Source organism: Gorilla gorilla, chromosome 3 (genome assembly GCF_029281585.2).
Source record: "Gorilla gorilla gorilla isolate KB3781 chromosome 3, NHGRI_mGorGor1-v2.1_pri, whole genome shotgun sequence".
In the NCBI taxonomy this organism is placed as follows: domain Eukaryota; kingdom Metazoa; phylum Chordata; class Mammalia; order Primates; family Hominidae; genus Gorilla; species Gorilla gorilla.
In genome coordinates, this window is record NC_073227.2 from 69,943,339 (window position 1) to 69,955,977 (window position 12,639).

Below are 12,639 nucleotides of genomic sequence, written 5' to 3' on the forward strand. Positions count from 1 at the left end.
CCCGGCTGATTTTGTATTTTTAGTAGAGACAGGGTTTCTCCATGTTGGTCAGGCTGGTCTCGAACTCCCGACCTCAGGTGATTCGCTCGCCTCAACCTCCCAAAGTGCTGGGATTACAGGCGTGAGCCACCGTGCCCGGCTAAAATGACAGCGTTTATTACCAACTATGTGTCAATGAAAACACTGGAAATTTCTGATCAGCAATAAAGTGTTCCGGAAACCATTTTTATGCTGCTACAAAAAATAAATAAAGTGCACAGAGAAATAGAAATGCTTAAACAAATACTAAATCAACAGACATTCTATGCTGACTGTGTACTTTTTTCTTTAGAATTCTCCAAGTCCCAGCTGCTTATGTACCTATCGAGCCAGATTCACCACCGTCGTTATCAACTTATTTTATGAAAAAATGTGATCTAAAGTATATCCTTGTTGAAAAAAAACAAATTAATGTAAGTCTGGATGTTTCAATTGTTTTTTGCGTGTATTACATTTATTTCAATTGAAACATTCCTTCCTTCTCCCATCTGGATTCCTAAGTCTGCTAAATGTGGCAAGGTTTCTCAATCTTTGCACTATGACATTTTTAGGGTTGAGTAATTGTTGTGAGGAGTGTTCCATATATTATAGGATATTTAGCAATATTTTTGACCTCCACTTGCTAGACTTCAGTAGCACCTCCCAGTCATAACAACCAAAAATCTCCAGACATTGCCAATTGTCCCCCGGAGGGGCTTTCCACCCCTCACACTCCATTGTGAGCCACTGTTCTGTGGTATGAACAGATCTGTTAGTCTTCTAATAATATATTATGCATTGTTTTGAATTTCTCTTTCCAAAGTATTTCCTATACTGCAAAATTTTATAATACTTGGAACTTTCATATTTATGGCAATTACATTGGTCAGCAACACTGAAGAATTATAACTAATCTTGCATTTTGAAAAAGAGACTGGTACTTAGAAGAGATCTTTCCAGAAAAGTAAATTTATTTTTTTTTATTTTTAAATGATTGCCAACCAAAGATATAACCAAGAAACTCTGTTTTGGGGGCAAGAATTGGTGTTATATCTTCAGCAAGATGCAGCCCATGCTTCATTGTTTATTTATTATTTATAAAATATTGTTTTACTAAAGGGGAAGAACATTATAAAAATATATTCAATTTAGCCTGTTTTTGCCCATTTTCTATATGAGCCAGTTTGTATTGGGGTAACTTAAATGCATTCCCCGCTTTCACCCCCCCTCAACTGTGTGTGTGTGTGTGTGTGTGTGTGTGTGTGTGTGTGTGTGTGTGAAGTGTCAAGAACTTGAGGTATATGGGGGACTTTCTAGAGACTCAAAGGGTTTTTTTTTTTTTTTTGAGCCAGAGTCTCACTCTGTTACCCAGGCTGAAGTGCAATGGGCAGTGGTGCGATCTCAGCTCACTGCAACCTCCGCCTCCCAGGTTCAAGTGGTTCTTGTGCCTCAGCTGCCCAAGTAGCTGGAATTACAGGTGCATGCCACCACACCCGGCTAATTTTTGTATATATATTTTTAAGTAGAGACAAGGTTTCACCATGTTGGCCAGGCTGGTCTTGAACTCCTGACCTCAAGTGATCTGCCTGCCCCGACCTCCCAAAGTGCTGGGATTACAGGCATGAGCCACCACACCTGGTCTGGTTAATAAATATTTTAAAAATAATTACTTATTAGTATGTAGCTGAAGTTTCCTCTGCTCCTCAAATTGGTTATTGCATTGTTCATAAGTAAGCAAAACTGAAATGGGGATGTGATGTTTATTTTTCTTAGCAATCTTAGTGAAAATTTTATAAAAGGTAGCTGAGTATCAGTATTAATTGTCAATGTCAAGGTATTCTTTATGACCAGTAGGAGTTGGACGTAGCAAAACCCAAAAAGGAGTTGGGCACAGCAAAACGTTGCTTCCTATCCCATGATTTTGATGATGGTGTAAGTGTTCTTCCTTCATTTAACACAGGAACGATCAGTAAGTATTTTTAAGCATCTACTGTATGTATGCCCAGCATCCACTAAAGCAGTAGTTCTCAACTGGGGACAATTGGCAATGACTAGACATATTTTTTATTGTAGTGATGGAAGTGGGGTGCTACTGGCATCTGGTGAGTAGAGGCCAGCGATACTGCTAAAAATCCTACAGTGTAGAAGACAGCACTCCACAAAGAATTTTCTGGTCCAAAATATCAGTAGTGTTGAAGTTGAGAAACCTTGCACTAGGGACGGGATGATTGGGAGGGCATTAGCATATGAGCCTTCCAGCTTTTTATAATGTAGTTGGAGAGAAAAGTTAATACTTCTGGACCTATAACATCTACATAGTGTGATAATTGTCCTAAGTGAAGTAAACATAACCTAGTAGATATAGTAGAATTTTAATGGGGAGGGATGGTTTTGAGCTAGATCTGAAGCATATGTAGGCCTTTAATTTTTTAAATATTACAGGCCACACCACATCCGCTACCCAATACATACACACATTAAACACACAAAGAAAACACTGTAGGCTTCTGGGTTGTGACCTTTTTCTCATTATTTATGTTGGTTTATTTAATGTGAAAACTTAGGTTATATTTCATTAAGCTGTTGTTGTCAACCTAAAAAGATATATTCAAAGAAACCTTACTTTCAACATGTACAAATTCAGTTTAGCATCTCTTCATCCAAACTCACTTCTGGATTAATTCTTCTCCATCCACCAAATCACCTGGGCCAGAAACCCAACAATTTTCTTAGACTCACTCTATATCCAGAAAGTCACCATGTCTTATTTATTCTTTGCTCATAGACCCTTTCTAACCACTCCTCTTGTAACAGAATAGTAGTTCAGGACCATATAGTATATCTGAATTACTGCAAAAGACTCATTAAATGGTTCTCACTTAGCAGAATCTCATTTATTATTCTGTCCTTGATAATGTATGCTATTGCCACCTTCAATTGGATCCTGTCACTTACAGGTTAAGATCTAAACTCCTTAGTGCTAAGTGTACACGGTTATTAAGGATTTGCATCTCATCTCCTATCAACAACGCACCTCACCTTTTCCCTCTCCCCCACCCCGTTCTTTACCTTAATTGGAATGCTTAATGTTCACATACCAGCTTTCCCAGGTCAGATCCTCAATGTTGGCTGTTTGCCTGAAGTGCCCATTTTTATTATTTGGAGAATAGCTACTTATAACAAATATTACCCATGAAGCAATCTCTGACCTTCTAGGCAGAGTTCGGCATTCTCTGTTCCCATTAATATTTCAAGCCTGCTTTATTATCATACGCATTGCATTATAATTGCTTGTATATGTCTGGTGTTTTTGAAAATAGTAAGGACAGCACTTTGCTCTTGGAGATTTATTTATCTTTTTACCCCTGGGTATACAGCAAGTACCCCCCCCCCCCACTCCCCAAAAACGTCATGTTGAATGAGTAAATGAATACAGTTGGCCCTCTGTATCCAGAGGTTTCCTATCCGAGGATTCATCCAACTGCAGACTGAAAATATTTGGGGCCCACGCCTATAATCCCAGCACTTTAGGAGACTGAGGCAGGAGATCATTTGAGGCCAGGAGTTTGAGACCAGATTGGGTAACATAGTGAGACATCGTCTCTGCTAAAAATAAAAAGCTAGCTGGGTGTTTTGGTGCACACCTGTAGTTCCAGCTACTCAAGAGGCTGAGGTGGGAAGATCGCTTGAGCCCAGCTGTTCGAGGTTGCAGTCAGTTAAGATTACACTGCTGTGGTCAGGCGTGGTGGCTCATGCCTGTAATCCCAGCACTTTGGGAGGCTGAAGCTGGCGGATCATGAGGTCAAGAGATCAAGACCATCCTGGCTAACACGGTGAAACCCCGTCTCTACTAAAAAAAATACAAAAAAATTAGCCGGGCGTGGTGGCAGGTGCCTGTAGTCCCAGCTACTCGGGAGGCTGAGGCAGGAGAATAGTGTGAACCTGGGAGGCGGAATTTGCAGTGAGCTGAGATTGTGCCACTGCACTCCAGCCTGGACGACAGAGTGAGACTCCGTCTCAAAAAAAAAATAAAAATAAAAAAATAAAGATTATACCACTGCACTCCAGCCTGGGCAACAGAGTGAGACCCTGTCTCAAGAAGAAAAAAAGAAAATATTCAGAAAAAAAAAAAACCCCAATGCAACAGTAAAAACTAATACAGATTTAAAAATATAGCAACTATTTACATAGCATTAATTAGCATAGTTTTGTATTAGTTATAAGTAATCTAGAGATCATTTAAAGTATATGGGAGGATGTGCATGGGTTATATGCAAATACAGCACCTTTTTATATAACGGACTTGAGCATCTTCAGATTTTGGTATCTGAGATGATCCTAGAACCAATTCCCCCAAGGATACTGAGGGATGACTGTATTTCATATTACTTCTATATAAAGAAAAATATCTTTTAACATACTAATACTGTAAACTTTGTCCCCCATTTCACACAGAAATTTAAATCTTTTCATGAAACATTATTGAACTATGATACATTTACAGTGGAACATAATGACCTAGTGCTCTTCAGACTTCACTGGAAAAATACTGAGGTGAACTTGATGCTAAATGATGGAAAAGAGAAATATGAAAAAGAAAAAATAAAAAGCATAAGTTCTGATCATGTCAATGCAGAAAAAGCAGAAGAACACATGGATCTGAGGCTAAAGCATTGCTTAGCCTATGTTCTACATACATCAGGGACTACAGGGATACCGAAGATTGTCAGAGTGCCTCATAAGTGTATAGTACCAAATATCCAGCATTTTCGGTAAGTTCTAGTCTTTGACTCTTTCTCAGAATCTGTATTTTAGGCCAGGTGTGGTGGCTTATGCCTGTAATCCCAGCACTTTGGGAGGCTGAGGCGGGTGGATCACTTGAGGTCAGGAGTTCAAGATCAGCCTGGCCAACGTGGTGAAAGCTGTCTCTACTGAAAAAATACAAAAATCAGCCAGGCGTGTTGGTGGGTGCCTGTAATACCAGGTACTGGAGAGGCTGAGGCAGGAGAATTGCTTGAACCCAGGAGGTGGAGGTTGCAGTGAGCTGAGACTATGCCACTGCACTCCAGCCTGAGTGACAGAGTGAGACTGTCTCAAAAACAAAACAAAACAAAAAACCTTGTATTTTAAATGGAAAAAAATAATTTTAAAACGTTTGGTTTTATAACTCTTGTTCCTAAATTAATAGTCCTAAGAAGTAAATTGAGTCTTTTTTGTCTCAGCTGTATCTGAACTTTAGTTCTCTGCAGACTAGGCCCTTCACCTGTTTCATCCAAGCCTAGGGCCAGACACGGAACAAACAAATGATATGATTAGAAGCTTTGCATCTTAATTATTAATAAAAAGGGAGAAAGGGTTTTCCTAGCAGAGGTACTAGCAGAGTTATATGAGAATGAAGGAGTTTGTCCTACTAGAATGTCAGAGCAGGGCTGAGGAAACAGTGAAAGATCAGGAGCCTGGTATGCCCTGTTGAAGGCTGAACTTAATCCAGTAGATGATGGGGAACCATTAAAAGATTCTCATTTTGTTAAGTTCACTCTTGTAGTAGTATTGTGGAGTTTGACTTGCTGATGTGGTCAAGAGATTAGAAATCTCCAAAGTTGACATTCTTAATTTGCCAAGAAAGAGAGGAAGAAGTGAACCTTAGGGGTGTAGTCCTAGAAAATCGAAGGAGGAAACAGAAATAGACACCTCATGAAACATGTACGTAATTTTATGTCATTTTAAGTTTTATGTAATTTTAAATGCTTAAGTAATATTCAAAAGTAAAATGGAATGAATGAAAAGGGAAGAAAAAAGAATCAAGTGAAGTTAATTTTAACAATATATTTTATTTAATTTAGTATACTCCAAAACATTACTTCAATATGTAATCAATATAAAAATTACTAGTAAGGTATTTTGCATTTTTTATGCTAATCATCTTCAAAATCTGGCATATATTTTATACTTACACACCTCAATGTGGACTAGCCACATTCTTAGTGCTCAGTGGACCTGTGGTATTGGATGGCACATGCAGGCCTGGAAAGAAGAAATGGTTAAATGCTGGTAGAGAAAGATGTCTGTTGTAATCGACAATATAGTCTTTAGTGACTTCTTAATCCCCAAGATTGGAGATAGATTACATTAGGCTGGAGATAAGAGAATAGGAGATAATGAAATAGAGGTAACAAAAGTCAAATGTTATTTTCTAGAAACTGGTTTTAATGGAAAAGAAGGAATTCTGGGATGGACACAGGTGTTTTGTCTTTAAGATGGGAGAGGTTGGCTGGGTACAGTGGCTCATGCCTGTAATCCCACACTTTGGGAGGCTAAGGCAGGAGGATCGCTTGAGCCCAGGAGTTCAAAACCAGCCTGGGTAACATAGTGGGATTCTGTCTTTAAGAAACATTAAAAATAATTAGCTGGGCCTGGTGGTCTGTGCCTATAATCCTAGCAACTCGGGAGGTTGAAGTGGAAGGATTGATTTAGCCCAGGAGGTCAAGACTGCAGTGATCCGTTATTGCACCACTGCACTCCAGCCTGGGTGGCAGAGCGAGACTCAATCTTAAAAAAAAAAAAAAAAAAGATGAGCAGTTTAGAGGCTGAGGGTGGGGAATTGGTAGAAGGGGTTGGTTTGAATAATGAATTAGTAGTAGGAGTATTAACAAAGGAGTAAGATACATTTAGATGGGAGGGAATGGCATTATTTAAAATACTGAGTGGAATACCTCTTTTTTTGATAGCCTCAAAAAGATTAGGATAGTAAAATACATACATTTCTTGGTGTTAGAGGAAGCCAGTAGGTTTTAACTTTTGTATGAAGCAGAAGGCCAAGTGATACCTAAGAGTGTGGGAGGTGAGGTGGGGATGGGGATGTAGGGAACTTGAAGAAAATGAAGCAGATAAGGAATCTGGGGGAGGTGGAGAGACAGCCGACTAAGAGGCACTGGCCCAGCAGTGGTAAGAATGTTCTGTGAAATGGGAGCAAACATTTGCTTAATGAGGGGTGAAGGGTTGATTTATGACTAAATTATACAAATTTCTTGATACCTATTTTGTGCTTCAACTTCATTCAATTGATTTGCCTGTTAGAAATCTTTTTTTGGTTTGCTTTTAGGTTCTTAAGTGAGGTGGTAAATAATTAGATTCTAAAGAGATGAAATGTTAAAGTAGTCAATTTAAAAATTAAAACGGTAATGTTAAATTTTCTATTTTAGACTTAGATCACTAAGCTAGGGAGTACTAAATTTCAGACACATATTAGAACAATCTTATCTGTGTTGCTGGCTCCCCAAATATTACCAGAATAACCTATTAATAAGATAGTGCTAGCTGCGCATGGTGGCACAAGTCTGTAGTCTTAGCTACTCCAGTGGCCAAAGCAGGAAGATTGCTGAGCCTAGGAGTTTGAGGCTGCAGTGAACTGTGATTGAACTTGGGCAGCTGCAAGACCCTGCACTCCAGCTTGGGTGACAGAGCGAGACTCTGTCTTAAAAAAAAAAGAGAAAGCTGAGTTTTCTTGCATATGTTGGTAAAAGGCAGCACTACCTCCAGAGAGAATGATAGCTCCAGAAAGGGAAGGACTAGGTTTCCTTTATTGAAATTTTGAAATCTAATTTAGATAGATCTTTCAAATCAGGGGATTAATTTTAAGGCTTGGATAAGGATAACTATTTTTTAAACAGTTAAAAATTAGTTGATTTGTTTGACTTTGCATAAGGTACTTAACCTCCATGAACTTCAGTTTTCTCCATTTTAAAATGGGGGTGGAGAGCTTTTCCTCTACCATCTGTGACGCAGTATCTAGGGGACTGAGAATTAAACTGACAAAAGACAGATTAAGAAAAAAAGTTTATTCCTATGCATGTAGCAGTTTACAAAAGAAATGGAATTGCATTTTATTAAGTTCATTTAAATGTATTTGTAAATTTATTTGTTCATAAAATTTATTTGTTCATAGGAAGAACAAATAAATTGTTTTGGAAAGAGAAATGGGTTTTCAGGAAAATAAACAGGAGATAAGAAAGTTTGTGATAATACTTGGGTATGCAGGTGCAGTGGTCTTTCTGTCTTCTTCATGGCCATAACAGTCTTCAGAGAGGGGATTTATGGTAGGTTTACCCTTGGTCTTCCTGGGAGTAAAAACCACTCTGAAGAAGAAGTTTATGGCAGCCTCATTTCCCTGAAGTTTCCGCTTTCAGTCAGATAAGGGAAGCTCCAAGAAGGTTTCTGCATTTGTTGAATCTCAAATGTCCTTTTTTTTTTTTTTTTGAGACAGAGTCTCACTCTGTCACCCAGGCTGGAATGCAGCGGTGCAGTCTCTGCTCACTGCAACTTCTGCCTCCCAGGTTCAAGCTATTCTTCTGCCTCAGCCTCCCACTATAGGTGCACGCCACCATGCCTGGCTAATTTTTGTAGTTTTAGTAGAGACAGGGTTTCACCATCTTGGCCAGGCTGGTCTCAAACTCCTGACCTCAAGTATCTGCCCACCTTGGCCTCCCAAAGTGCTGGGATTACAAGTGTGAGCCACCGCACCCAGCCTTAAATGTCTTTACCTTAAAATAATCTTCATACCAACTTGGTTTCTGAGTTAGGTTCTCACATAATCATACCTGCCTCATATGGTGGTTGGGAAAATGAGGAACAATATATTAGATACCCAGCCTAAGCTTCACAAGTAATATGTTTAAATGTTTGTTGCATTCCACTTTTTTTCTTTCTTTAAAATCTGTCTCTTCTTTTTTTTCAACTTTTCTTATATTGAATGCATCTTAAGCTGCTTTCTTGAAATGAACTACATGGAGCATTCATCCTGTATGCATGCGTAACCTTGCCCATTTTTGTTCATAGAATTGAAAAACTAAAAATATTCTCAGAATTTAAGCTTTGTTGGAATCCTGTTAGAAAGTTTGCTCTCCCCTGAATACCTAAGTAGGAAGCTAGACAATATATGTGAAGAATACTTCCTCTAAAACTTGAAGTTTGACGGTAGCCTTTGTTGGGCTCAGAAAATGATACCCCAACTTATGGCACTTTGGCATGCTGAGTACTTTGAACTGAAGGACATTGGAAGGACTTCAGAAGTAAAGTCTCTTTCTGACCTTTTCCTGACCTTCTTTCTCTTGCTTCTCTTTCTCCCCAAGGCAGGCCATAGTAACTGAACCCCTCTCCCTCAAAGATAGTCATAAAACCTAGAGGCCAGGCGCGGTGGCTCACACCTGTAATCCCAGCACTTTGGGAGGCTGAGGTGGGTGGATCATTTGAGGTCAGGAGTTCGAGACCGGCCTGATCAACATGGTTGAAACCCAGTCTCTACTAAAAATTCAAAAAAATTAGCCAGGTGTGGTGGTGCATGCCTGTAATCCCAGCTACTCGGGAAGCTGAGGCAGGAGAATCGCTCGAACTTGGGAGGCAGAGGTTGCAGTGAGCCGAGATGATGCCACTGCACTCCACCTTGTGTGACAGAGTGAGACTTTTCTCAAAAAACAAAAAAAAAAAATCTAGAAATATAGAAATATTACTCTAACCTTTATATGTAAGAGCTGGCTGTAAAGAAATTGCTCTTACTTACCTTGTCTGAAAGTAGAGCATAAGACTCATTCCAGAAAGGGTCCTGCCCTATACATGGGAGGAAGAAATGCCACACAGAGAGGCCAGGAATTTAAAAGGACAGACCTTGCTGGATTTTCCCACTCAGTTTATTACTCATTCCCTTTTTGTTGAATCACATTTCTACACAGCTGTCCACTCTATTGAATCTAAGCATTAAAATGGACACTTTTCCCTTGGGTCTTTGGGTCTTCATTCTGAAGCCTCCCATGTTTCATAAAACTTTGGTTAAATAAATTTGTCATGCTTTTCTGTTGTTAAACTGTCTTTTGTTTATAAGAGTGTTGGCTGTGAGCCTTACGATGGGGAGGAAAGGTATCACAGCCTTTCGGCCCCTACACCTTTAACACACAATGAGTTTTTATTTTACCTGAGACACCATGTACATAGTTATAATTTTTAAAATGTTTATACCATATTTGAAGCTTTTTTGAAATTAAGATGCTTTTAGATGTAGTGGTGTTTGTGTGTTCAAATTAAAATAGTGTCATAGGCTCAACAATGACTATCCATGCTGTATAAGAGCCTAACCACATATATTCTTATTCTGCTTTTTGTTCAGATACTGAAAGAAAATGCTAAATAGAAAGGGGAGTCGGAAGTCTCTATTAAACATCATTGAATAAGTATGACAGAATAAGGATTCTGCCAGAGGAGCAGAACCAGGAGTTAGATCAGGGATTGATTATAAGAAATTGGTTTACACAATTGTGGGGCCTGGCTAAGCAAGTCTAAAGTCCATAGGGATCAGTTAGGAAGGGGTGATCACAAGCAGGCTGGAATCCCGTGGCCATGAGACTGTCCCAGGTGAAATCAGATTGGGAAGAAGGGCGATTAATTGCAGACCCAGCTGCTGTTTGGGCCTCTTCATCAGAGAAGGCCTAAAACTTCTTCTAAAGGCCTTCCAAGTAAATCCAGCCAACCCTGGATAATCTCCCTTTTGATTAAGTAAATCAGCTGATTAGGGACTACAGGGTTTGATTGAATAACTGCTTGAAGAAGGCGTGTGTGCTGCTAAGCAGCAGCCTCCCTTCTGTTCTTCAGCTCTCAAGAGAATATCTCTTGTCTCCTTCCCTAACAGGAAACATACTAGAGAGGAAATTCCGGGGACAGTAGTTCAATCAAACCAAGTTGACACATCAAAAGTCATCACAGATGATAAAATATGTCTGGTAAAACGTGGATATTGCTTTAAATAGCTGTTAATTCTTTTATAAAGAAGATTTCCTGAATTTTGATAGCATCATTTTGGCTAATTTAAGAGAGAAGAATAAAATCTGGCCAACATTCAGAAACTTGATCATCATAAACACATGAACACTTTTTTAGGATATGTGCTTACTGAATGTTTGACGTTTCTCATAGCTGCATTCTGTTTTGCCTTAGGGTACTTTTTGACATCACACAAGAAGATGTTTTGTTTCTGGCTTCACCTCTGACCTTCGATCCTTCTGTTGTGGAAATATTTCTTGCTCTATCAAGTGGTGCCTCTCTGCTTATTGTACCAACTTCCGTCAAGTTGCTCCCATCAAAATTAGCCAGCGTTCTCTTTTCCCATCATAGAGTGACTGTTTTGCAGGTACATTTTAGTAGCAATGAACGTTTTGTTTATCATTTTTCAATATTTTAAGTGTTTTAGAGAATATTTTGTATTCCTGTAGTTCTTTACAATGGATTAATATAATCTGGTTAGATTATCAAGGGCTGTCTCCTCAGGATGTGACTTTTTTTTTTATTTGAAAATGAAAAAAGATAAATGAATTCTGCCTAGAAAATTCTTTTATTATGTATTTTGTGCATACTATAATAATTAGAGGACCTTGACTTTGACTCACATTTGTTGGATTTGAGAAGGATAGGCTGCCTCTTCTGTCTTAAAATCTATGTATGTTGTGTTTCTCATGAAAAGCTAGTATAAGTAAATTAAATTATAATCGAGTTAGGAATATAGATTTTCTTATTTTTACATCAGTGTACTTTACATTAACCTACAGAAACAAGTATTTTTGAAATTTGGCCTTTTAAAATGTTATTTAAATGTGTATCTGACTAGGTCATGCAGGTACACAAGTATATGACTGGTACACAAGCCTTGAGTTACTACATTGTAAGTAGCTAACGGTACTAGAGAATTAGCGATATTATATGCATATCATAATATGTAGATATCTTAGTTAAATGTTTAATTGCTGTGAGCCTCAGGTTTTATCTGTAAATGGAAATAATACCCATCTCAAATAGAATTAAATGAGACAGTGTAGCGTAGTTCCTGATTGTGTGTGTGAGTCCATTCAGGCTGCTGTAACAAAATACCATAAGCTGGGTAGCTTATAAACAACAGACATTTATTTCTTATAGTTCTGGAGGTGGGAAGTCCAAGATTAACTCATCAGGAGATTTGATCTCTCACGAGGGGCCCACTCGCTGATTCATTAGACTGTGGTCTTTTCACTGGGTCCTCACTTGATGGAAAGGGTTTTATAAGGGCACTAATCTCATTCATGAGGTCTCTGCCTGCATGACCTAATCACTTCACAAAGGCCCTACCTCCTAATACCATTGCCTTGAGAGTTAGAATTTCTCTTCTTTTCTTTTCTTTCTTTCTTTCTCTCTCTATTTCTGTCCCTCTCTCTCTCTCTCTTTCTTTTGACAGAGTCTTGCTGTGTTGCCCAGGCTGCAGTGAAGTGGCGTGATCTTGGCTCACTCTGCCTCCTGGGTTCTGGCGATTCTTGTGCCTCAGTCTCCTGAGTAGCTGGGATTACAGGCACCCGCCACCAAACTGGGCTAATTTTTGTATTTTTGGTAGAGACAGGGTTTCACCATGTTGGCTAGGCCGATCTCACTCCTGGCCTCAAGGGATCCTTCTGCCTCAGCCTCCAAAGCTCTGGGATTACAGGCGTGAACCACTGTACCTGGCCTGAGAGTTAGGATTTCAACATACAAATTTGAGGGGGAGACACAAACATTCAGACCATAGTGTGTTATATTCGTATACCTGTGTGCATATGTGCATCTTAATTATTAGTT

The 12,639-nt window shown here is 39.1% G+C and overlaps 1 protein-coding gene across 9 annotated transcripts in view; it reads left to right on the plus strand.

The window, feature by feature from the left end:
* Window positions 1-12,639, plus strand: part of AASDH (aminoadipate-semialdehyde dehydrogenase) — a 53,423-nt gene that overhangs the window by 9,102 nt on the left and 31,682 nt on the right. For 7 of the 9 annotated variants that reach the window (XM_055385040.2, XM_019026015.4, XM_055385045.2 and 4 more), the window contains 3 exons: window positions 332-452; window positions 4,474-4,790; window positions 10,999-11,191. In XM_055385040.2, coding sequence (XP_055241015.1) covers window positions 332-452; window positions 4,474-4,790; window positions 10,999-11,191 — 631 coding nt within the window. Of the gene's footprint in view, window positions 1-331; window positions 453-1,872; window positions 1,988-4,473; window positions 4,791-10,998; window positions 11,192-12,639 lie in introns of those variants that run through there. The other 2 variants (XM_055385042.2, XM_063705277.1) reach the window with 2 other exon arrangements.